Source organism: Gallinula chloropus (assembly GCF_964237585.1).
Source record: "Gallinula chloropus genome assembly, chromosome: 5".
NCBI lineage: Eukaryota > Metazoa > Chordata > Aves > Gruiformes > Rallidae > Gallinula > Gallinula chloropus.
The window spans coordinates 49,014,006-49,038,661 of record NC_140090.1 but is presented as its reverse complement, the minus strand read 5'-3'; the positions used below and the strand labels follow the sequence as shown (position 1 = coordinate 49,038,661).

The following is a 24,656-nucleotide window of genomic DNA, read 5'->3' as shown; positions in this document are numbered from 1 at the left end:
AAACTCAGAGCACTTTAAGAGACTCCTACCAGAAATCACCAGGTATCTCCGATATCATATAGGTGAGACAGCTGCCACATTAACTGATCCAAGTTCATTAAACACCAAAACAACACGTCACTGATCAATATTTTTAATTAGCTGTACAGGGCTCTGACTAAACAGTCACCACTGTGTTAAAGTTGCTTCCCACCGCCCTTTGCCAAGAGGTTTTATCATCACGGACTGGAGCCGGGCAGTTCCTTGACTTCTTGTCTATTTTGAAACACTCCCTTCATATCCCACTAATCTTCCTGAACTGATGTTCTACACTTAGATTGCTGGAGTAAAAAAACCCATCAAATGTTCAATAACAGACACAACAAATTAGCAGAGAAAACACCTCTTCAGCACTTGGGCTGTGTATTTTCTTGGGATTACTGCTGTCTGTGTACAATACACACATCCAAATAGTTGCAGTTCAGTGTGCACTTTTCTTCCACTGCTGAGTATTTAATAAAAATATGCTGTTCTGTATATTTTTTCCTGATCCTGCTACATCTTAATAATACACAAGCTGACTTACTGTCTATCAAGCTCTAAAGAAATAAAGGGTTTCTGTTCACCAGAACAATAAGCACATTTTCTTCAAATCTTTAAGATAAAAATCACAAAACCAAAGCGCTTGTAGTCTGCAAACTAAAAGTACTATAATATTAAACCATCTTTTTTTTGTTGTTGTTTCAAATCCATTTTTGACCAGTGCTTTGCAATTTTAACCCATTCATTATGTGTGTGTATGTTATATACAGTTTATGGAATCACAGAATGATTGGGGTTGGAAGGGGTCCTTGGGGATCATCTAGTCCAACCCCGTGGAGGTAGCTGGCAAAATCTGCTCAGGTGTGGGAAAGGCCAGGAGACAGAGGGGAGCCTTCCAACAGGGGCAGCTGACCTTGTAACACAACACAGAGCAGAGCTCAGGACCTGAGCTGTGCCCACAAACACACAGGTATGGAAACACAGCTTTATGCTTCTCACACTCGATGGTCAAGGCAAGGAAAGCATGGTCAATGAGCCGCTGAGGTTGCGTCCTTGCCCTGTTTATCTGGGTGTGCTTTCCATACACACCTAGATTGTATCACATATAATGAATATGTTTACAGACACACCTGTGAACCCACACAGTTTTGGCAGAACAGTCTCTGCATATACAAGTCAGAGCAAAAAAGTGTATTTTTCCACCATGTGCAATGATAATCTCATGATCAGGTAGTTTCTAGATCAGACTGGATCTGGTAGATCACTGTTACCATTAAGCGACGTGCTTCCTCTGCCCAGGAATCTGAGGACAAGTGGGAAAAGGCTAAGGACTGGTGTGGAATGGTTTGAACTTCACAAATGTTCATCTCATTTTTTTCAACAATGGAAAATGCTAATCACTTAACTATAACTTCAGTTGAAAAAAACTAAACTTTATCTTTAACCTTCAATATTTAGTATAAAATTAAAGTACTTAAGTGTACTCCAACATACCTCAATAACTTCCATTAATGATGTTTCTTACAGATAGAAAATTAATTAATACTTTAAAAAAATAAAAGAAATCTTGTTTTATGGACAGTCACCCACCAAGAATTTAATGTGTTATATTAGGGAAAAGAGCTTCACAGAATGCATTTCAATTTAAATTTGTGCTCACACAGACTACAGACTTACAGTTCCTGAGCCAGGTATAGTAGTTTGTGCTTGTTCTGCACATAGCAAACGGATAACAAACTAGGGCAGTTTCCACGTGACTACAGTTAGCCTGGTACATCCTGCAGCGGAATCCAGATTTGGGGAAAAATGCTTGATATTTGAAATTACATCAAAATCCTTTACCTTACGCCTTCCTACCTGCACAGGTACACAATGGCTGGCTAGACCTAGCCCATTCCTAGGAATCTCAAATACCTGTCACTGCCTTCATCCAGACAACACGAACCACCTAACACACTCTGACAGCTTTGCACAAGAAGAAGCAAGAAGTTCACACAGCTCCAGCTGTGAGATACACACGACCTCACAGCCAGGAGGAGGGAACCAAGGAGATGCAAAAGGACAGCTTTAAAGACCTCGGGGCCGAGTTCTCCCTGGCTTTGCTCTGTGTGAAAGGACAAGAAGATGCTCCGAGCACCACCAGCACATTCCTGGTTTTCCAGGCTTAGAGAAAGAATGTCAGGAAGGCACCGAAATCTTTCCTTCTGAACACCCTTTACTAGCTGTCCGTGTGCTTTCTCCACAGTACCTCACTGAAGCCACAGTTGCCCACTCACTGATTTTTTTTAACCTTCACAGACCCAGAAAATAAACACACCTCTGGGCCTCAAATACAGCTCAGGTGAAGGCCAGGCTGGCCGCAGGGTCACCCGCCCTAGCTACAGGAATATCACCCAGATGGAGCAGTTTTCTGAACACACAGCAAAGCTACAAAGCAAATTACATGCTGTAATTCCATGAAAGAGGAGACAAGCCAAAATGACAAGAAAGAAAAGCTTTTCCAATTCCGAAGATCATTGCAATAAAGATATTTTCAGAGAAGGAAGCACGTGCTCCCAACATACAGCATCAGAAGTATGTATTTTTAGACAACATAAAGATTTCTCAAACATAAAAGGAGCTGATAGCAATCAAAGCTGTATTGTAGGGGTTACTGTTGCCGGGGCCACACCGCTGGATTCTGAAGCTCTCTGAAGTGGCATTATTGATTTTTGGCCTCCACTTTAATACTGTGCTAGTGCTACACAAAAGTAAGTCCATAATAGTTGACAATCTTCTCCTCAGCACTACTAACAGCCTACTATCAGCTGCCCTAAAAGAGGGCTTACCAGGAAAGAAAGCAATAGGGGAAGGAGAAGAAAATTCAAACAGAAGGCTGTGTTACCAGATACTAGTTTAACGAACAACCTAACAACCCGAGTACTTCAGTGAGTGGAAAACATCATTGTAAAATATGTGCAGAACAGTATGAGCTGCTTTCTTGAAGCCGTGACAGAAGCAGCAGGTCCTGAAGAAAAAATGAGTGAATCCCACTTCTGTGTTCCATTTCTCTCTTACATTCCCCATTTGAGGAAAAGAGAAAAGGTTGGGGGAGATATAAATGCTGGAAACTACTGTTCGTCTCTGTCATCCCCCTTGGACAAGGAAGTCATCACATTATTGATACCAGGCCCAGAACACGAGGGCCACTTTTGTGTATGCACACACAACCCCCTCCCCCTTCATAAATTGACATTTGTGCACAATTGCCACACGCAGAACACAAAAGCAGCAGGTAAGCGCAACTCAAGACATTTATTTTTTTAATTTAATATGAGAGCATCCTGTTCCAAACACACTAAATCTGCAGGCTGTTCTTCTTTATCAACTGGTGGAGAACAGAAATAATTCTGCCAGTGAGAAATTAGGTCGTACTGGGGGCACTGCTCATCATCAGAAGAGTTTGTTGAGTCTGTCCCCAGCATGCCAAGTCTGGATGACCTCACTAAGCTCTCCAGCTCAGCTACCAGACTATTTTTGGTCCTTTCTGCATCGCAGTGTGCAGCATTCTGAACAAAAAGCTTCTCCATTCTCACTTGCTTTCTTCCTTGCATCCCTTCACTTCAGTCTCTTTCGCACAATGGGCACGCACAGTGACAACACAACATGTGAACTTGGAAAGAACCAGACGATTAGAAGGAAATGGAATAATGAAAACCGCGTACTATAAGGAAAATGTAAATAAGGAACTGAGAGTGAAAGGCTTCTAATGCAACACTCTTCCAAAACGGGATCCTCACACCAAACAGAACACGCTGAATTGTATTCCAGTGCGGAGTTAGAGACATCAGGGTGTGCCACACTTCTCCCACGCTGCTAAGCACTGATTAAAAAATGAGTTTCATTAGAAGATGAATTACCTTCTCTGCGCAGGAGGAGCACTATCAGATGCTTTGACAGTGAGAGCATAGGATCGCCCCACTGACAATACAACTCCTGGAGCAATGGTGATAAGGCCTGTTCGGTCATTGATGATGAAGTCTCCCTGATCCCCAGCCAAAATTTCATATACTATCTGTCCATTGGGTCCCTCGTCCGCATCTACAGCAGTGAGCTGCAATTCAAAACCAGAGTATCAGCACGCATGGTTCAGTGATGTATTTTAATAGTTTTTTGTAAGGCAACTTGGTAGGGGTAGAGGAAGCAGAGGGAGGGGAAACTCAAACACCTGTAACATATCCAGTAATTTCTAATTACTGTACAACAAGGATACAATTTAAATGAAGGATAATAGGTGTAAAAACATCATGAAGCAGAGAAAAACTGCTTACCTAAGTCTGAAAGCAAATTATTTTAAGATACAAATTAAGAAAACTAATTAAGACCAAGTTTTTTCTCTGTGGATTGGAATTTATAACACTCCCTATGAAGGAGGAAGGGGGATGAAGATACTTGTTATGTTGCAAACATAGCAAGAGGATCATATTTAATCACTGAAAGTTCCCATCCCTTGCTAGACTCTTCAAAATGACAACCAAAACTTTGGGTATCCAGGTCTTGCATCACAAGCCCTCATCACATGGGACTGGAGAACAACATTTGCTTTACTCATGAGTGCATGGGCCGTAAAGGAAGCCAAGTGGAAGGGAAATGGCAGCTGTTCCCATATGGATACACACGCAGGAAAAACAACCACGCACATCACAGCTGTGCCTGACCCATTCCACATGGCAATGTATCACCACCTACCTGAATGGCTGCACTTGTGGGAGTGATCCAAGCCCTGTGGCAAACCCCACCCAACCCCAACTTCTGTTCTCTGTTGCCTCCATGCCACCTTGCTACTGGGACCGACTCCTCTCACACGTAGTGTTTCTTTTATACATTGCACATTCGGGATTCTGAGCATGTGAGAATTTTAAGGGCCAGAATTTTAGACACAAATTATAATGATGAAGGTAATGGAATGAGGAGGTTCTCATCTTCATCCCACTTGTGTAACATGCTGTGCTAAATCAGTTACACGCATGGGCAGAGAATACAGCTCAGTGACCATATTTGTTTGCTTCTAGCCAAGTACCAATGACTGACTGCCATGCTATAACACAAATAACTCACGATGTGAGATTTCCAACCACCCCCCTGCCGTAACCCTGTCAGAAACACGCCTCCGTGCCTCAGTCACACCAGCTGACAGCCCCGTGTCCTGGGTAAGCCATTTCACCTCTCCTTTTCCTGCATATGTACACAGAAATAACACAAGTTATCCTACATGGGACATATGGTCATGCAGGAAACCACTTGCAGTGCCTAGCACTTGACTCATATCACTGTCATTAAAATTGCAACTTAATTATATACAGAAAACAAAGAGACCACAGCATTCTGTCCCACTTTGGAATGAGTCTGAAAGCACCACCCAACCACACCAGTACCTCTGGGCTTTCTAAGGTGAATTTCTTCTTTCCATAGGGGTTATTTTGCTGACAGACACACTGGTTTCTCAGTTGGCGCCTAATTTTGTATGACCATATATTACCTCAGACGGTGCCCAGGATGACATAAAGCAGTACAAGCAGTATCAGAACATGTAGGAGGCCACAGCAGGCAGTGGCAGTGGTGCCAGTATGCCCAGCTGCCCAGTACCAACAGTGGTGGAGCAGAAATGACAGGGAATATTAGCACAGCGGGCTCCTGCTGCTCCCAGCTACAGCTGGGCAGTTTGAGGTGGGGAGTGGCAAAGGGCACCAGCAGGTACAGCAGCAGAGTAATAAGACAAGCACAAAGCAATAAGACATCCCAATCTCTGAAAGGATTCCCTGCAGGGCCACTGAAGTGAGAATGAAAAAAAAACCCACCCCAAATTAAAAAAAGACATGTAGCTCCTTGAAAGGTCTCTGCTGGCCTGTCCGCTTCGGCTTCCTTGACACGAACACCCATGCCAGGGCAGCATGACACATAGGATTGCAAATGCAAGACTTAAGGGTAACACAGGATGACACAAAACCTTAGTGATGACTGTGAAGCCGACGGCAGGATCAACAGACGTTATCTCAGCCAGGGCCAGTCAGCACAGCGGGCTAAATGTCTGCCTGCCAGACACCCTTTTCTCATCCCCGTGACACTCTCAAAGTTGACGGCATTGCAGACAAGTAGAGGAACTCATCGAAGTCTCTGCTCCATTAGGATACACTGTAATCTATTAATCAATACAGCATTGTGCTCAACCTTCAGCTGATCACAGGCTTTCAGAGCACTGCCTGCAACTTTCAAATCACCTTTGCCCGCAGATCACTAAAGAACTGGCAGAGTGGGAAGCAAACCTCGCGACTAGGAGAGAGACAGAGTAAAACCCAAAGCTGTAAACATTCTACTTAATCACATTTGCATCCAACATTAAACACCAAGGACAGTGTCTGAAAAACACTGGTATCTAGCTGCTTTGAAGGACCATCTCTATTCTTTATGCACACAGACTCAGTGAAATCTGAAATTTCATATGAAATATGAAAAACACAATAGCTTAAACAGAATAAATTAATTGAAATGCCAAAAGTTCAGTGATTTTGGTGTATTATCAGAACTGGGGTCTGCCTCCTTTGTTAGGAGTGCAAGCTGTCACTGCTGCTGGGGACTGAGTTACCATTTTTAACAGGGAATGGGCTGTACATGCAGTACTCATCGATGGAAAAGCATGGTGGCTAAGTCACTTTTCTCCTGAAGCAACCAACGTTCTGTTTCTGTCACACACAGCACAGCGATCTAAAGCAGATTTCCAAAACAGAAGTATTTAAGCTGAAATTAAAATCAGCTTAGATAAATTACATTTCTTTGACATAGATGCTTCCCTCCAACAATCCAAACTGATCACTGTTACACCAGAATTAGCAAGTCTTCTGAAGTCATCTTCCCATAGTATTTTGAGACATTTCATAACTTATCAAGCACAGAACAAACACTTGAAATGCCATGCAAACAAAAAAATAATCACGAAGCAGAGATTATCTCCTCTTAGAAGTTTAAAAACCAAATTAATATCCATCTGTGGTTTTGTGAGAGCATGTCTAATTCATTTGGTATTTCCTTTTGCGATCCTGAAAAAGGCACCCTGTGAAGACTGCACTTTTGTAATGGGCTTTACATTCTATTCATACGATGACTTGAGATACCAATACATTAAAACTGCAACAGTCGGAGTCAACACGCCAAAACTCAGGATATAAACCAGACCTAATTCTCCACCCTCTCAGGGCTTAGAGCTTAAACTCTGTTTCCTTCATGCCTTGTGCTATAGTTTCCATACACAGCTGGATGGGTTCATTAACCTCGTAAAGAGCAGCTATCAAACTGACATCATTAAGACAAGTGTGGTAATAACCTTCTCTGCTAAACTTCAAAAGTAACGCACACAGAAAGATAAATAAAGGCTTTATGCAAAACACAAGGTTCTATAGATTTAGGGACAGGATTTAGATCAAGGCCAGCTTTTACTGTGATGACATGAAAAAGAAAATTAATTGACTACATGAGTATATAGATTAATAAGGTTAATTAAACTTACAAATACTGAATGCTTGAAAAGAGAAGTGATTTGAAGAACATTTGGGGGGCAAAAACAGAAATAAAAAATGGAATTAAGTAGAATGAAATAGCTGCTATAATATATGATTCTATAAATGTTGTCTCCAGCTGTCACAGACTGATAGAACTTCAGAGTTAACAAGATTTGAGAAACACAGTCTAAAATATACAGAAAGAAGTACAAAACAAGACTTATTTTGCTTTCCAAAGAAACTTTGCATCCAGCACTATTAGCTTCGTTACATTAACATTAATGGCGGATATTGTGCTGCAACAAGAAGCAGTTCTGTTGGAAGGAGGAGGAGACCTACAATGACACCTCACAGCTTACACAGACACCTTACTCACTTGACAAATAAGCTCCGTTCAGACTCACTTTATCCCTGGAGGAAACTGGGCTTCGACATTTCACCTGCAACCTTTTCCACAAAGAGGCTTTTGGTGACCTCACCCTAAACAGACAAAGGGATTACCAAGCATTCCAGCAGCCCTATGTTTTTCAACTGCTTAAATGTTCAGTGAAGTTTGCTTGAAGAAACCCAACGAAACTGAGCGCTGCACTGGCTTGCCTCCCAACAGCTGGCTTTAACATGAGCACTCTAGGCAAGCAAGCGCGAGGCTCCAGAGCCACATCCAGCACACATTTATGTGGTACCAGAGCATCACAGGTGCAGTACAGCCGCTCTCCAGAGCAACACCCCAGTGAAACACAGCAGGCAGCCAGAACTTGGATGGCCACTATACACCCTCCTCATGCTTCCAGGGCTCAGTGATACATCTCAGCCTTTGGCTTCACTGGGGAAAGCAGGAACGAGTCGCTGAGTGTCAGGGGGAAATGAGATTGTGATGTAGATATTCCTAAGATGGAGCTAACACAATGTAATGCTAGCATAGAGTGGGTCAAAATACTTTTTCAGTATCTGCCTTTGTCTCTATCCATTTTATTTCTCCTCAAGTATCTAAGTGCACTTACTGAGCAATGCAAATATAACCTGTTCTTTTCTGCTTCTGTTATTGTTTACTTTGCAGATGAAACAAATATGATGGTGCCTTGAAGGCAGAGGGTCACAAATAACCACATAAATAAAACCTTCAGTGTGGTTTGGAGACGACTTCTACAAAGATTCCCTCCAAACTGTTCTGCAGCTACATAGCCAGACGCATGTTTAAAAGCTGGAAGGTACGAGGAGCACACACCAAGCTGCAAACACCCAACGCCTCAAAGCCATAATGTAACATGCGTCCGTGTGCAGGGATGGATCCAGTCACTTGGGCCTATTGGCAGTGAATGGAAAGAAACCATTTAAAAGGGACAAGGAGAACCAGCACTGGGAAGCCACAGTTGAGGTTACAGCAAAACAGTCCCAGTGGAGGCTTTTATTTAATGGCTCTAAATAAAATCTGTCCCCATGTACAACTGAGGTGCTGTTACTGCTTGAGACTAATTCTACCGTGAGCAAGAGATAAGCAATAGAAACTTTAGTGCCTGCAGTTTCACCATGTTTTATCTCTCTGCTTTCCTTTCTGACCTCCAGCACAATGGCTGCACACGCTGTGACATGTGGAGTTAAGTGCTCTGTGTAGCCAAGATCTGGGGCAGGACCTCCAGACATGCACTCATGATCTTCAGCAGAATTGTTCCAGCTTGCACAAGGTGAACAGGCAGTGCACTAATCTGCTGCATAGCTTATTTTCCATTTCCAATCCGGGAGTTATTTAATTGTTCTCATAGGAGAGTCCCTGAACATGGGTCATACCTCAGAAACAGGCAACTAGGTAGACATTCAGATACACAGATACAAACCATTTGATGCTGCCCCACATGACATGCTTGTCTCTACACTGGCAACATGGATCTTTTGGATGGACCATGCGGTGGGTAAGGAATTAGCTGGACAGTCTCACTCAGAGGTGAACGGCTCAATGTCCAAGTGGAGATGAGTGATGAGTGGAGCTCCTCCAGGAGCTGGGACCAGCACTGTTTGTCACAGTGACATGGACGGTGGGATCAGCACATCCTCAATAAGCTTGCTGATGACACAAGCTGTGTGGTGTGGGTGACATAGCAGAGGGAAGGAATGTTGTCCAGAGGGAACTTGACAGGCTGCAGAGGTGAGACCATGTGAACTTCATGAAGTTCAACAATGCTAAGGGGAAGGTCCTGCACATGGATCAGGGCATTCCCAAGCACAACTACCAGCTGGGTGGAGAACAGTCCTGAGTACGTAAGAGACATAGAGCTGTTGGGGAAAGTCCAGGGGAAGTCACAGAGATGATCTGAAGGCTGGAGTACCTCTGCTATGCAGACAGGCTGGTTCAGCCTGGAGAAGGCTGCAGGGAAATCTCTGAGCCCCTTCCAGTACCTCAAGGGGCTCCGGGAAAGCTGGAGAGGGACTGGTGCCAAGGGCAGGGAGGGACAGGAGAATGGCCTTCAGCTGCAAGAGGGCAGCTGGGGAAGAGCTGGGAAGCAGAAATCCTTCCCAGGGAGCATAGGAAGGCCCTGGCACAGGATGGCTAGAGAAGCTGTGACTGCCCCTGGATCCCTGGCAGGGTTCAAGGCCAGGTTGGATGGGGCTTTGGGCACCCTGGGCTGGTAGGAGGTGTGCCTGCCCATGGCAAGGGTGGCCCTGGGGGGGTTCTGAGGGCCCTTCCCACCCAAGCCATTCTATGGTTCTATGATAAATGAAAATAGATTATTTCAGTTTCATGAACTTAAAGCAGAGTAAGAACAACATATATTTCTTAACAGCAGTTCACGAGTTTCTCTGTAAAGACAGCATACACAAAAACTCTTCAAGGGCCAAGGAAGTCGTTCGCCTTTAGGCAAATGGATGCAAACATTTAGGTGGATGGTTTTTTTACATCCTCCATCCTTTCTCAGCTCGCTCACTTTCTTGCTCAATATTCTCTCTGCCCTGCAAGTTTATGCTGCATATAGAAATGAGAGATGTCTAAAGAAACAGAGTAGATTTAAATTAGTTACGTGATTACTGCTGCAAACCCCAACCACTGACATTTAACTCGTTTGAATATCTGAATTGCAGGAAGAAAAGAGGAAAACAGGAAAATTACAATAATACAAAAAAAATGGAATTAAGTAGTTTAATGGTTTATTATTAATCAGTCTTTCTAGTTACAATTATTATTTACCACATATTTAAATGGCAGATTTCTCAATCTGCTATTGTCTTTCTTGGGGAGCACAGTAAAACGTCTACAAAACAGAAGGAAAAATCGGGTAAAAAATTCAAAAAGAATAATACAGATGTTTAAACTTGTCTGAAAAAATACAACTGGAATAAAATCTTCCTAATTCTATTTTCAACATTCCGATGGTACTGCCACGGTCCCTACGAAGAAGTCAGGGGGCAAAGATTTCATGCTCTGCCCTTATCGTCAGAAAAGCATAGGGAAGTCACTCCTGTAAAGGGGACAAGCTCCTTCATCCCCACCATCCTCTCTGATTTTCCGAAAAACACACCAGTAGCCACAGCGAGCACGTACAACAGGAAGGCCAAAGATAGATTACCCACCACCATTGCGATCCCAGGTGAAGCTAAAGCAACTCAGTAGCGCACAAATTTATTCCCACTGTTTTGTTCACTTCTTTCAAAGGCAACAAGGGAAGGAGGGAAATGCCTTGGTCTAACTACCCAGCATGGAAAAAAACGTTTGGGGATTTTTTCCAGGAGTAAATTCCTAACAATTTCCCACAAAATGGAACAAGCAAATACAAATTGGTGTAATTTGTCCACTCAGGGGAAAAAGAAAATCTTAATTCCATATTACCCTTCGGATAATACAAGCAAAGTGGCAACTACATGAGACCACTTACACTGCTATCCCAAAGTTTCCATTTTTGTAGAAAGATGACTGCTTCGTACAAGAAATATTTTCTTGATCATGTCTGAAAATGGGTCTGAGTAGAGTTAAGTGCAAGCCAGTGCTTATATGTAAATGGTTATGCAATTGTTCAGATTCACTGAGGCCAGTGTTTTCTAACCTGCTTTTTCTGATTAGAGGAAGTGGTTTTTACAGACTAATCTTATCTGACCTGGGCCATTTTCCTTTGGGGACTAGCATAGCTGATCGTCATCCAACAGCAGAGAATCTCAACTGATTCTCAAACCAGGGACAAGTGAGGGTTACAAGATGAGTTTGTTCCGTGTACAGAGAACAAACTAAGCCTATCACCACAAATCACTGTATTAGCATTTAAAAAAAGGATATCTGTTTTCCATGTCAGGTGGTATTTATGAAGTAAACAGCGATCCTGCAGCACATACCCACCTTCCCAGCCTTAGGGACACCCAGGGGCATTCTTAGTACCGCAGACTTGGCGTCTCCTCATAACTCCTGGAGACAAATCTCTCTCACACTCCTGTAACACTGAAGGACTTGGTGCCTCCAGCACAGTCAAAACACCTATGCAATTAGCTTCCCAAATACCCCAGCAGCCTGAAATCATTATTACTGGCATCATCACAGTGTGCAGAAATCTTGAGCTAACCCTTAGCTTTTTTTTTTTAGTGTCAGTTTATAAATTCAGAACATCTGGCAGCATGAGTAGAAAAACTACCCCTCCCCCAAAACAGAGTTATTTACCCTCCACCTTGGAGGGCATTATATCCCAGAATCACAAGGTTAGAAAAGACCTTTGAAGATCATCACATCCAACCATTCCCATCCTAAGCTAAACCATATCCCTAAGTACCTCATCAACCCTTTTTTTGAACACATCCAGGGATGGGGACTCAACCACCTCCCTGGGCAGCCTGTTCCAGGCCCTGACAACTCTTTCAGTAATTTTTTTTTTTCATATCTAATCTAAACCTGCCCTGGCACAGCTTCATGCCATTTCCCCTTGTCCTACCTCCTGTCACCTGGCTGAAGAGACCATTGCCCACCGCTCTACAACCTCCCGTCAGGTAGTTGTAGGTGGTGATAAGGTCTCCTCTCAGCCTCCTCTTCTCCAAGCTAAACAGCCCCAGCTCCCTCAGCCACTCCTCATAGGATTTTCCCTCCAGCCCCTTCACCAGCCTGGTTGCCCTTTTCTATACTCCTTCAAGGACCTCAATGTCCTTCTTATGGTGAGGAGCCCAGAACTGCACACATTACTCAAGGTGTGGCCTCACCAATGCTGAGTACAGGGGCACAATTACTTCCCTAGACCTACTGGCCACACTGTTTTTGATACAAGCCAAGATGCCATTGGCCTTCCTGGCCGCCTGGGCACACTGATGGCTCATATACAGCCTGCTGTCAACCAACACCCCCAGGTCCTTCTCTTCCTGACAGCTCTCCAGCCAGTCTCCCCCAAGCCTGTAGCGCTGCATGGGGTTGTTATGTCCCATGTGCAGCACTCTACACTTGGCCATGTTAAACTTCATCCTGTCTCAGTCCATCTGTCCAGTCTGTTCAGATCCCTCTGAAGAGCCTCCCTACCCTCAGGCAGATCAACACTTCCTCTAGCTTAGTGTCATCTGCAAACTTACTGATGGAGCATTCAATCCCTTCATCGAGGTCATTGATAAAGATGTTGAATAAGACCGTACCCAGGACTGAGCCTTGGGGGATGCCACTTGTGACCGGCCTCCAGCTGGATTTTATTCCATTCACCACCACCCTTTGGGCCTGGCCATCCAGCCAGTTTGTAACCCAGTTGAGGGTCCACCTGTCAAGGCCAGTGGCAGCCAGTTTCTCAGTCAGAATGCTGTGAGAAACAGTGTCAAAGGCTTTACTGAAGTCCAGGTAGACCACATCCACAGCCTTCCCCTTGTCCATTAAGCAGGTCACCTTGTCCTAGAAGATGATCAAGTTAGTTTGACAGGATCTACCTTTTGTAAACTCATGTTGACTAGGCCCTGATCCCCTGGCCATCACACATGTGCTGCATGATAGCTCCCAAGATGACCTTCTCCATGATCTTCCCTGGGACTGAAGACAGGCTGACAGGCCTGTAGTTCCCTGGATCCTCCTTCTGGCCATTCTTATATATGGGTGTCACATCTGCCAGCCTCCAGTTGAGTGAAACTTCACCAGTGTGCCAGGATTGCTGATAGATGATGGAAAGGGGTTTGGCTAGCACATCTGCCAGTTATCTCAGCACCCTCGGGTGAATCCCATCTGGCCCCATTGACTTGTGGGTATCTAACTGGCCAAGTAGGTCGCTAATCATTTCCTCCTGAACCATGGGAACTTTGTTATTCTTCCCCTCCCTGTCAGCCAGTTCCTGAGGATGAGTACTCTTACTATTAAAGAAAGAAGGTAAAGAAGGAATTGAGGACCTCATCCTTGTCCTCATCCTTGTCACTAATGTTCCCTCAGCATCCAATAAGGGCCGGACATTCTCCTTGACCCTCCTCTTACTGTTAGTATACCTATAGAAGGACTTTTTATTATCTTTTACAGAACTGGCCAGTCTGAGTTCCAGTTCAGCTTTAGCCCTTCTGACTTTCTCCCTAAATGATCTCACTAAATTCCTATAGTTGGCCCAAGACACTTGCCCCTTCTTCCAAAGCTCATATTTTCCCCTCTTTTCCCAAAGATCTTTCTGGATCTCTCTACTCAGCCAAGCTGGCTTCCTTCCTCACCAACTCCTCTTCCGACAGACTGGGACAGCTTGTTCTTGTGCCGCCAAGATTTCCTTCTTGAGGAGCAACCAACCCTCTTGGGCTCCTTTGCCCTCAAGGGCTCCCTCCCAAGGAATCTTATTGACCAGCTTTCTGAACAGTACAGTCAGCCCTACAGAAGTCTAAGGTGCTTGTTGTGGTGTCTCCCTTTCTTACCTCTCCCAGTACTAAGAATTCTATCAACTCAAGATCACTATGCCCCAGGTGTCCTCCAACCTTCAAAAACTCAAACGGTCCTAAAGTAACCACAGGTGCACCTTGCAGACAGAAGCGTAGAGGAGGGGAAAACCTTATTCTCAGAACTCTTGCGAATTTTGGAATTATTTTCCAAAACAATTTTTAAGCCGGACTTCCCCATTGCTCCTTTTCAACGTCACGACGTCACTCTACAAGGGACCTGTTCCAGATCTACTTCAGGCCTCAGCTATGTTCAAACACAGCACAGTATTTACATCTGTACTTTTCCACTTGCTGTTTCTTCCCTTATGTTTTGCTTTCTCCTTGCCATGTCTCTAACGTGCACCATTTCACTGACCTGCTCCTTACACACGCAGTTAAACAGTGGGAGGGTGAAGGGTAACTCCTGTGGTGGACAGTGGAGAGACAGGAACAAAACAGACCAAGAGAACATGTGTCTCTGCTAAGCAAATTCTGTTGACACAGGTTAACGTGGGTGGCTTTGCCAAGCTCTTGCCTGTCTTGCTTTCTCCTAGAAGGAACAGTTTACTAAGAAATTTGTACTCCTGCTCTTTGCACACCTCCAGGATCTGAAAACATGTGCAAGTGAACTACCTGAAGGTATGAACCCTGGGAACAGCACATTCCCTTTGAACACCTAAGTACTTCAGTGCTGCAGCCACTTTAGAAAAACATAATAATTGCTCTACTTCATCCTGTGGATCATGAACACACCTCATGCAGCTCAGAGCACCCTTAAGGCCAGCCTTGGGTACTGAAACCATTCTTTTCACACATGCTGCAGTCTCATTTATCAGCATCTTCTGCCCCATGCTTCCTGTCACATGCACCTTTAAGGGGGAAAACCCATTTGGATACTCAGATACTTAAATCCATAGCACACTACTTTGTCTGATGCCCCACACAACAAAGGCCATGTGCAATTGATGATTTCTTTTTGGGCTAGAGTGCTTACATTGAAGAAAAAAACCCTCAATTTCAATGTTTCCAGCACTATATGTACCTTAAAACCCAAGTGAATCTGTTGCACTCACAAAGTCCACGTTTATACATTGAGTTAGGAGGTTACGAGATATTGCAAACACAGCTCCTGATGTCAAGCCCTATGCGTGGCTCCTGAGCTCTACCAGCCTTTAGCTCATTCAAGGCAACAGAATTTGTCTCTTCCCACCCTTGCACAGCCTTGTGCAAAGCTTGAAGGAACTCACTTCTGTTTACAACTTCCATCTTTCCCTCAAATCTTGCCAAAAATGTCCCCCTGGCTCTAAGTGCTACTTAAAGGCACTTGTAGCCCGAGCTGATGAAAAGACAAGAGTAACATTACCAAAGATCCAAAGGTAGCAAGTGCACATGTCAACAGTGCTCAAGCAGGGCATATATGCCAAGACGGACAGGGATCTCACTCCCAGTACTGACAAATCCCTGCTGCCTTCTAACGCCGAGCTGCTGATTACATTTCCAACCGTGATGTTTTACTACTGAAGTCAGCTGATGAATTGATTTATTTTTCCAATACTACTCCTGCCTTCTACTGCCCTTGAGTGCTGAGCTCCACTAACACTCTTCTTCTCACCCAGCCAGACTGCAAGCACTGCGGAGAAGGTCTGAGGTATTAGAAGAATTACCACAAAAAAGCCTTTTTCCATTAACATCACTGCAACCGGTATTCACCTCCAGTCTGTAATGAAATGCAAACCAGTCCTTGCAAATGTCAAATAAAACTGCTGCTCTCTCTCTGGGATAGCATTCAACATATTTTTTTTTACTGCTCATATGCTCTACAAAGCAACTCTGGCTTCTGTAAAACCCAAAAGGTTTTATGATATGTTTCTGGTTATGTTCTACTGAACTGTTTTACTTGTTCTCTCCAGGTATTCTATTTCAATATCTTGCTAATACCAGAGAATATTTTTTTTTTCTTTTGAGACTTTTCAGATGTACAGGTTTTGTAAAACTTCAGATGAAACAGCTGAACGTCAGCTACATATCTAAGACAGACCTATCATTTAGCATTTGCAACTTTTTCATGGCTATGTAACTAATGGGGTGGATAGAGACACACAAACTTCATTCCTAGCTGTTTTCAGGGCATTTCCAATCTTTACAAATGAGACCATCTACTGCTAGAGAAGACTGAGTTAAAAAAAGGTCATGAACAGGCCCGAACTTACCTTTATAATGCCTTCCCCAGGCTTCATATCTGTGTAAATCTTGACATTGTAAGATATATTGGAGAAGGTTGGGGAATTGTCATTAGCATCAATCACCAGGATACTGACTGTCACTGGGGCACTCTCCTGTACGCCATCAGAAGCTGTCATCTTCGGCAGAGGGGAGAAACAGAACAAGAACTTGCTTTGGCAGTGTATTCTGAATACAATTCTAACTATGAAAAAATACAGTGTGGCAACTAAAAATCAGCATTTAATTTTTCATTTATGACTATACTTAAGAGGGAATTACAGGGGGCTGAAGCTGGGTGTAAGCCTGCAGTGTGCAGGGCTCAGGGCAAAGGCAAAACAAGAGAGTGCCTTTAAAGCACACTGGTGCTGCTGTACTTGAAACATCAGGCAGCGTTTTAAGTCAGGACTTGCAGCGCTAGAGACCTCCTTACTCCATAGAGGAAACCTAAGATCTTTCAATCTTTCAAATGCTACGCAGACAGAAATAGGGGGCATGGATAGGGAACCCCTGCAGAGGGACAGAGGTTTCCCTGCAGTGCATTTGCAAATTGCTTTAGGGCTATTTACTCATAGCCTGAAAAAAGCCTGAGGGACTATTAAGCCCATTTAAGTTTGTTTGGGGTTTTTGGTTTTGTTTGTTATGTGGTGTGGAGTTTCTTTTAATATACTGCTGGCTGGGTTTATGTTCACTTACTTCTTTATTTTGTACAACAGTAAAACAGAAAGGCTGCTACAGACATCGAGTTCCTTGCTCTAGGGCCAAAAGAGGGCAAAGGCAGACTCACAGGCCATGCCAGCTACAAGAGTCAGAGTGTGTCGTGGAGGGTGGTGTGGAGTAGGATACCAGCCTGGGACTGTGGAGATGATGCTGGTGGAGGCCAGGGGTGGGGCGGTGACACATGCGTTTTGGAAGAGCACACTACTCCAATTATCAACTCCTCTTTATCCCCTAGTGCTGCAGCTGCTCCTCCTTCACTGTTTCTCCTCTTCTGTGCCATTTTAATGATCTGACACCCTCATTTTTCAACACTTACTAAAACTAACCATCTTACAACACTTACTTTGAGCAATGCCTGATGTGTCTTCGCGTGCATTTATCTTACCGAGAAGGTGTAAAGCTGCTGGACTTCTCTGTCGACAGGCTGCAGCAGGGTGAGGTAGCGGGTGATGCCACTCTGAGTCACAGTGAAAAACGTGGTGTAATCGTTAAGGAAGAGATGGAGCTGGGGATCCTTGGTCTTTAAATGATATTTTAAAAAAAGAGCATTTTATTATTAATTCGTCTATACCATTAAGCTTCCAATTACTTGATATAAGTGCTTATTTAGTTGAAACCTAAATAGGCAGAGTAACTGTTAGTACTGTGATTAACTGAATCCACAAAGCTGTAAATAAAAATCACGCACATAAAAATGACACTGCTGATCTAAAAATCTAATCTTGATGAAAAATGTATTAAAGATACAATTTCATTTATAGAATAAGTAAACTCAATCGTAAGCAAACACCTGTACCTGCTAGTTTTAAAGGGTGCTTTTTTCATGAAAACAATAATTTTTAAGCTAAATATAAATTACCAATTTAAGAAACCAGTCTCAAGCATCTGTCTTCAACCACAATAAAACCAAAACTTATATTGATTAATGGAGCAATAAAACAGTTAGGTGGATGCAATGAAAAAATAATTGTATGCATTGAAGTGTATTGCTAAATAGATGCTGTTTCCAAGATTCTCTGTCTCAAAAAGGATCAAAGTACAGATTGATACAGAATTCTGAATCTCTCAGCTGATCGGGTAAAAACTGTGAAGCACCTGGGGCATAATTTTCAATATCAAGTAATATTTTAAGATAAAGGTGAGAGACAGAATAGAAAAAAGGCAAGTCAAGGCTCTGTACGTTTGTTACTCATGGCTTTCACAGGCAGCCTGCAGGAAACACGGATTTCAGGTCCAGATGGCTTCACGTACAGCTGGGTGAGGACCAAGAGTGGTGCTGCAGTTGCAATGCTGCATGTAAAACCATGCGACAGTGTAATGGCAGGGCAATGCCTACTGAGCTATGCTGAGCAACCACTCTGCAAGTTCAGCTTTCCACCAGAATCCTTTCTCCTAGCACATCTGGCAAATGATGAGTACAGGGAAGGTGTATGAAAAGTTTCCCTGGGGAAAAAAGACTGAAATTCATTTCGGGGCAAACAGAATCTGAGCAAACAGAAAGGGGAAGGAATGTTTCTGTCACAGACAGAACCAGAAGTTATTATTACATTCACTGGAAATAGAGCAGGTTAAGTCCAGAACCTCACCAAGAACTTACCAGATGGATAAAAAGCTGGAAACAGACTCCTAGCCTCAGCCCACACCCTGCGGTCTGCTGGATGCCAGCATAGAGCAGGCGAAGAGGGTGTCTAAACTCCGTGGGCCCTTCTGGTTCCCAAAGACCCCACACATTAAGGTGTGGGATGTCTCTGGTGTTGAAATGACAAAAATGTGATTTGTGACCAGGATGAACTATCTCAACCCCTTTCCCCATCTCTTTAAAGATGCTATTAAAGTTATTAAAGTGGTTAAACTGCAAGAGTCACTCTATATGACAGCTAAATTCTAAAATAAATTACATTACCTTTTCTTGCCTACAGTATTCCAACAAACATTTCTGTGTCCTTGGATGTAATCCCATTAATTTAACCTGACTTAACATGCTACTCTTGGTCATTAGTTATTTATTTTATTTCTGTTATATGAGGAGAGGTTACAAGAGAGGAATGCAAATGTGATCAGGCGAAACACAAAAGCCTGGGAGCTGACTCCTTTAAAAACTGTCTCCAACTACACCAAATAACGTGGAGATGAGGAATCAGAGGCCTAGTACCATGAATAAAACATAACAGAAAACCCGGTGATTGCCACAAGGCGTAACTCCAGCTGTATTTTTACCAGCTGCTTTCCAACCTGATTCTACAGGACCCTCCCCACACAGAGTGGGAGACCCAGCAGTCAGAAATAGCTAAATTAACAACTTTCCCATAAAGCCACATGATATTTATCTTCCCTGAAGGTTTTCTCATCCTGAATCCACAACGCTCCTAGAAGGCTAACTCTCACCCTGTGATGGTCAGCATTCCTGTGTATCTAAAGGCAGAAACCCGACCGCTGGGACTTTTCCCAGTCCCTCCAGTGCAGCAGGCAGGAATGCTGGAGCTAACTAGGCGTCCTAACAAAGTACAACAGAAGGAGAAAGAGAAACTTAGCAATCTGAAATACTCTAAAGCACACAGCTCGAAAGGCTAGGATTATAACTATTTAAATGAGAAATTATTACAGTTGCTGAAAGCTACGTGAAAGAAATATCAAAGTGTTCCAAACGAGCAGCTTTCTTCTTGCCTAAAGCTTTGCTGGGACTACAGCAGCTTTTGGCAAAGTTAAAATTCATTTTACAGCTCACAATGCCAATGGCAATCTTTTTTTTTTTTTTCCCCTGAAAAATTACGGAAGGTAATTACCAATAATTGTTCACTTTGTAGAGACTACAAAGTCAGTCAAAAATTTAATGTACAAGGTTGTTACAGTTCTTGCTTGTCATGCCATTTTGAACACTAACAAACAGTGGTTTTCCCTAATTTGTTCCTGAGAGAAACCAAGGATGGAGATCCCACATGCTCCTGAAGTAATCTTTCCTATTCCCTAGCTACTCTTGTGTTTAGTTTTATCCTAATGTGTAAGCTAAATCGCCTTTACTGCAATCAATGCCTATTTCTACCACACATCGTACGTACAAAACAATTTATTTCCTTAATCTTGGCATTGTTATGCTTTTACACTTTCATTACATTTTGTGCTTAAAGAAAGTCTGCTCGACTTAACTGTGAACACTTCACAGGGCAGATGCTGAGATAGAATACAATTGCAGGCAACAATCTCTCTTACATTGCCAACATTATTACCAGCGTTTCCCATTTTTTAAGCCATTATTTTATCATGGGGCCTGAACCTAAAGACTGTGATTTCTGCCTACATTTCTGGGTCATGTAGGCAAGCTTGTCTCCAATGCACTGTTTAGCATATAACTTTAAGTGAAGAAGACTATCAGAGCACACACATACACATGCACCCTGTGAGGGCCCTTTCAAGCACACAGTGTAATCGATTTGCTTGACATTCCTCCTACTGATCAGGAGGGACTTCTTCAATTAAAAAAGTATTTTTTGTAATACTGAAGATGTCGATAAAGACACATAACCATGTAATGAACATAAAGCAATCATGGTACAAATTCATGTCCTAAATTAATTTGGGTCAATGTCTTTCAAGGGCTCTTCAAAGGCTTCACAAAACCAGGGACAGTCCCAGACCCAAATAAACACCAACAAGGCAGAGAAATATGCAGGAGGACAGGACAAATACATAAATCTATCACACAATTAAACCAAAAAGGAATGTTGGAAACATAATACCCAATACCTACAGGAATGGCACCGGGTGCGACCTACAAATTAAAACACATGATACAAAATGAATACAAGAAACACAACCCTGATACTGATGGACATCATAAAAGCAGCAAGTATGTATGGAGAAAAAAGTTACAGACAAAAATAAAACCCAATAAAATGAGATTCAGAAAGTGCTCCGATATTCTCTTAATAAACAAAGCCTGGGTTTGAATTTGTTCTGCTTCAAAATCTCTGGAGAAGGCTGAAAGCCTGTAAGCCTGTGTGGATGTTCAAGTTACATTTCTGTCCTCCCACAAGCGCTTCCTAAAGCAAACAGTTTCCTGCAATTTACTCACGTTACACCAAAATTATATTATATCATCATGAACGAGCAATGATACATATTCCCTACGTATTCCCACATCCCCAAAGCTTTTTAGAGGAAACCTATTTGGCTGTTAAATTCTTCAGGGTAGCTAGGACAAGCTCTGAGAGCATGAGAACTGCTGAGGATCCCTGATGGCTAACACAGGCTTGTCTTCAAAATGCTACAGTGATAACAAAGATAATTTAATGCCACATCTTGGGTTTCTAACACTGTTCCTGTGGAAGACGCTTAGCACTGAAATGCCTAGGGAAGAGAGCAGTTTTGTTGAAGAGATATTTTCAGAACTTGCACTCCTCATTTCTTGGTGAAAGGAGGAAGTATTTTCTATTCTTGTCTTTCACTGAAAAATACCCTGGGATACAGTGTCTTGCAGCAGTAACACAAGTGAGATTCTCAGTCCCACTGACAAAGGGATTGCAATCAAACTGTACTGGCACTGACCTCATTGCTTTTTTCTAACTTGAGTGAGAGGAGTCCTGTGGGGCCTGATAAGATGGTCCCTTTGGGCTCACAACAGCTTGGATGGAAAAGACAAGGTAAACACAGCAGCTGGAGTGAACTTCCTGCATTTTTGCCATCACCAACAGGTTTCAGAAAACCAACCTGAAGCACAGCGTCCTGAGACGGTTTTTGTCATAAAGCCATTTAGATCACCAGAACCCCCGAAGGAGAACAGATCACATCTAAATTTTGAGCAACTGAAAAACTAGAGGAGGTAAACCAGTCTCAGACAAGTTTGCCTAGGTCACTTTAGAAATGTATTTTTTTCTTGATAACAACAACAACAACAACAACAATAATAATAATAACAACAATAATAATAATAACAATAACAATAATAATAACAATAATACTAATACTAATACTACTACTACTACTACTAATAATAATAATAATAGAAGTACCTCTGCACCATTTATGTCATCTCCACTTTGGAGGAGGAGATGCCAAAGGACTAGTGAGCGAACCAGGATGGATGCTGAGCAAGGCTTTCTACTCTCTATCCTTCCAATCACCAAGACCCCTCTAGTCCATGCCCAAAGCAAGGGCTGAGGCACAAGCATGACTGAAGTCAGGCACCAAAAGGTGCTCCTACGCTTTTCAGTCTTTTGCCAGTCAAGGTGCAAGGGGGCATGCCCCTCCCTGAATGAAAAGCTAACAGCAAAGTTTTGAAGAAGTCCTCTTTTGCTCCTCACACAAGTGAGCCACTCCTGGGAGAAGGCAGAAAACCAATGGCAGCATCTTCAGTGCTTCCACTAATTAGGTATAGCATTTGTTTAAAACAGGGCAGATATTCAAAAGCCAAATTCCTTGAGGACTCCAAGGAACACCGAGAGGAAAGAATAGCTTCAGAGAGCCGAAAACCTTAGATACTCATGCAACACAAACCGAGGAAGAAACACAATGCTATGGCAGTGATTCACTGTTAAGACTTTTTTATTTTTTCCTTATTAAAAGGAAGGATTCAGGAGAGGAAAAAAAGTCCACCTTTGTAAATCCTAATGAAAGAGAAGCAGCCTTTTTGCTTTTTCTTTTCTGTTCGTTTTAATAATGCTATTAATAGGCTGTTACATTTGGGAAGAGTATTTCCTGACTATTAGAGCATCACAGAAGTGCTATAGAGGGATAGCAGTACTATGAGAGGCTACCACCTACAAAACAAGCTCAAACAATAACAATGAAGGATACGAGCAATCAGTCAAATATTAGAGAAGAATGCTTCAGTGTTTAAAATGTGTCAGTATTCCTGACAAAACCCAACCCACCCACATTTTCTTTATCTAGTTATATGATTGAAAATCTGTAACCTGCATTTGTATTTACATATAATAGTTATTTCATACATTATTTGCCCAGACCTCTTCGGGTTGCTACTAAGATGCTTTTATGTAAAATAATCATTCTTCAAAATTTCTCACAAGTTCTTGAGACACACAGATATTGAGCACCCATCTACAGCGAGTTCGAATTCAACTACACTGACAATGAAAGAATAAACCAAGAAACTGGTCTGGTAGAAAAGTATCTGGTGAGGAACCTGTGCTCATAACTGACCCACATCATATCCCAGGGCCCAGAGATGCTGCACGGGGCTGCAGGCACCCGCATAAGCATTGGGGTAACCACACAGGTGCTTTTCCAAACACATGCTTGGGCACTTCAAATGCTTTTGAAGCAATGCTGGCACACCTTGTATACACAACATTAAGCCTGTGTTCTAATGAGCAATGCACAAATTACCTGTCACCTCAAGTTTGTTCATTGAGACACTGCACATGGTATATCAGTAAACACCTCAGTAGTTGAGCAGTACATTGTGGATACAGATGCTGATGAGCTACTTTCAACCTGGAAGCTAAATCCTGGGAGTTGGATGGGCTTGCTTTGCTTGTTTGTTTAAGAGAGATTCAACAAGAAGGGGCACACAAGGCAGAAAGCAGTTACCATGTAGCTCTTCCAAAGACCCTATCCACCAGAGCAGACGAAATTTGTACTCTCCCATAGAAGCAAAAGTAGGGAAGCAAGTGCCTCAGAAGCCTTATGTAAACAGCAATCAGATCTTACTGTTTAAATTTCTCCTCTCAGCTTGGGTTTACTCAGGTCTTAATGTACTCACGTGGCTTAATTTAATTTATGCCATTTAAACAGATCACTTAATTATCTCAGCACTTGGCAGTGCCGCTCTAGTTAAAGGTCTGTTTGCAATATCACATCTATAAATTAATTTTTGGAAGATTTACAGCAGGACCCTGTTATCATTCACACAAGGTTTACATTTAGAACACATTTTGGTTGTTTTTTCCCCCCTTAAGATACACAGCTAAGATGACCACTGTCTTCATGCGTTAATCTGAGGACAGGGAGTTACTTTAATAGGAGCTACAATCTCCACTGATTTGTGATTCAGTAGACTCTAGACATTCTGTTCAGCCAGCATCAGCGTTGGAGATTAATACGCAAAAGTAGGAAGCGGATGCCCATCAGCTTCCCGTCAGCAATCCCTACTTACCAAATACATTCATTTACTGACATACAATGGAGCTACCAGAACATTAAGGCCTGCAGCAGCTAATAAGCACTACCTGAGCTAGCCCACCTGGCATCTCGGCCTGGTGAGAAGGTGCCTGCCATGTTAGCTTGCTTGGCTGGGTTTGGGTGAGTTCTGTGCCACTGCTGTACTCCTAGCCTCAGTCTGCTGAAGTCTCATGCCCAAAACAGGTTATAAGCACTAAATGAATCACC

At 42.9% G+C, this 24,656-nt stretch overlaps 1 protein-coding gene across 5 annotated transcripts in view; it reads right to left on the bottom strand.

Annotated features, from left to right (window-relative positions):
• Window positions 1–24,656, bottom strand: part of PCDH15 (protocadherin related 15) — a gene marked incomplete at both ends in the record, with an annotated part of 350,568 nt that overhangs the window by 156,408 nt on the left and 169,504 nt on the right. For all 5 annotated transcript variants that reach the window (XM_084265723.1, XM_084265721.1, XM_084265724.1 and 2 more), the window contains 3 exons: window positions 3,921–4,114; window positions 16,583–16,732; window positions 17,698–17,832. In XM_084265723.1, coding sequence (XP_084121849.1) covers window positions 3,921–4,114; window positions 16,583–16,732; window positions 17,698–17,832 — 479 coding nt within the window. The remainder of the gene's footprint in view (window positions 1–3,920; window positions 4,115–16,582; window positions 16,733–17,697; window positions 17,833–24,656) is intronic.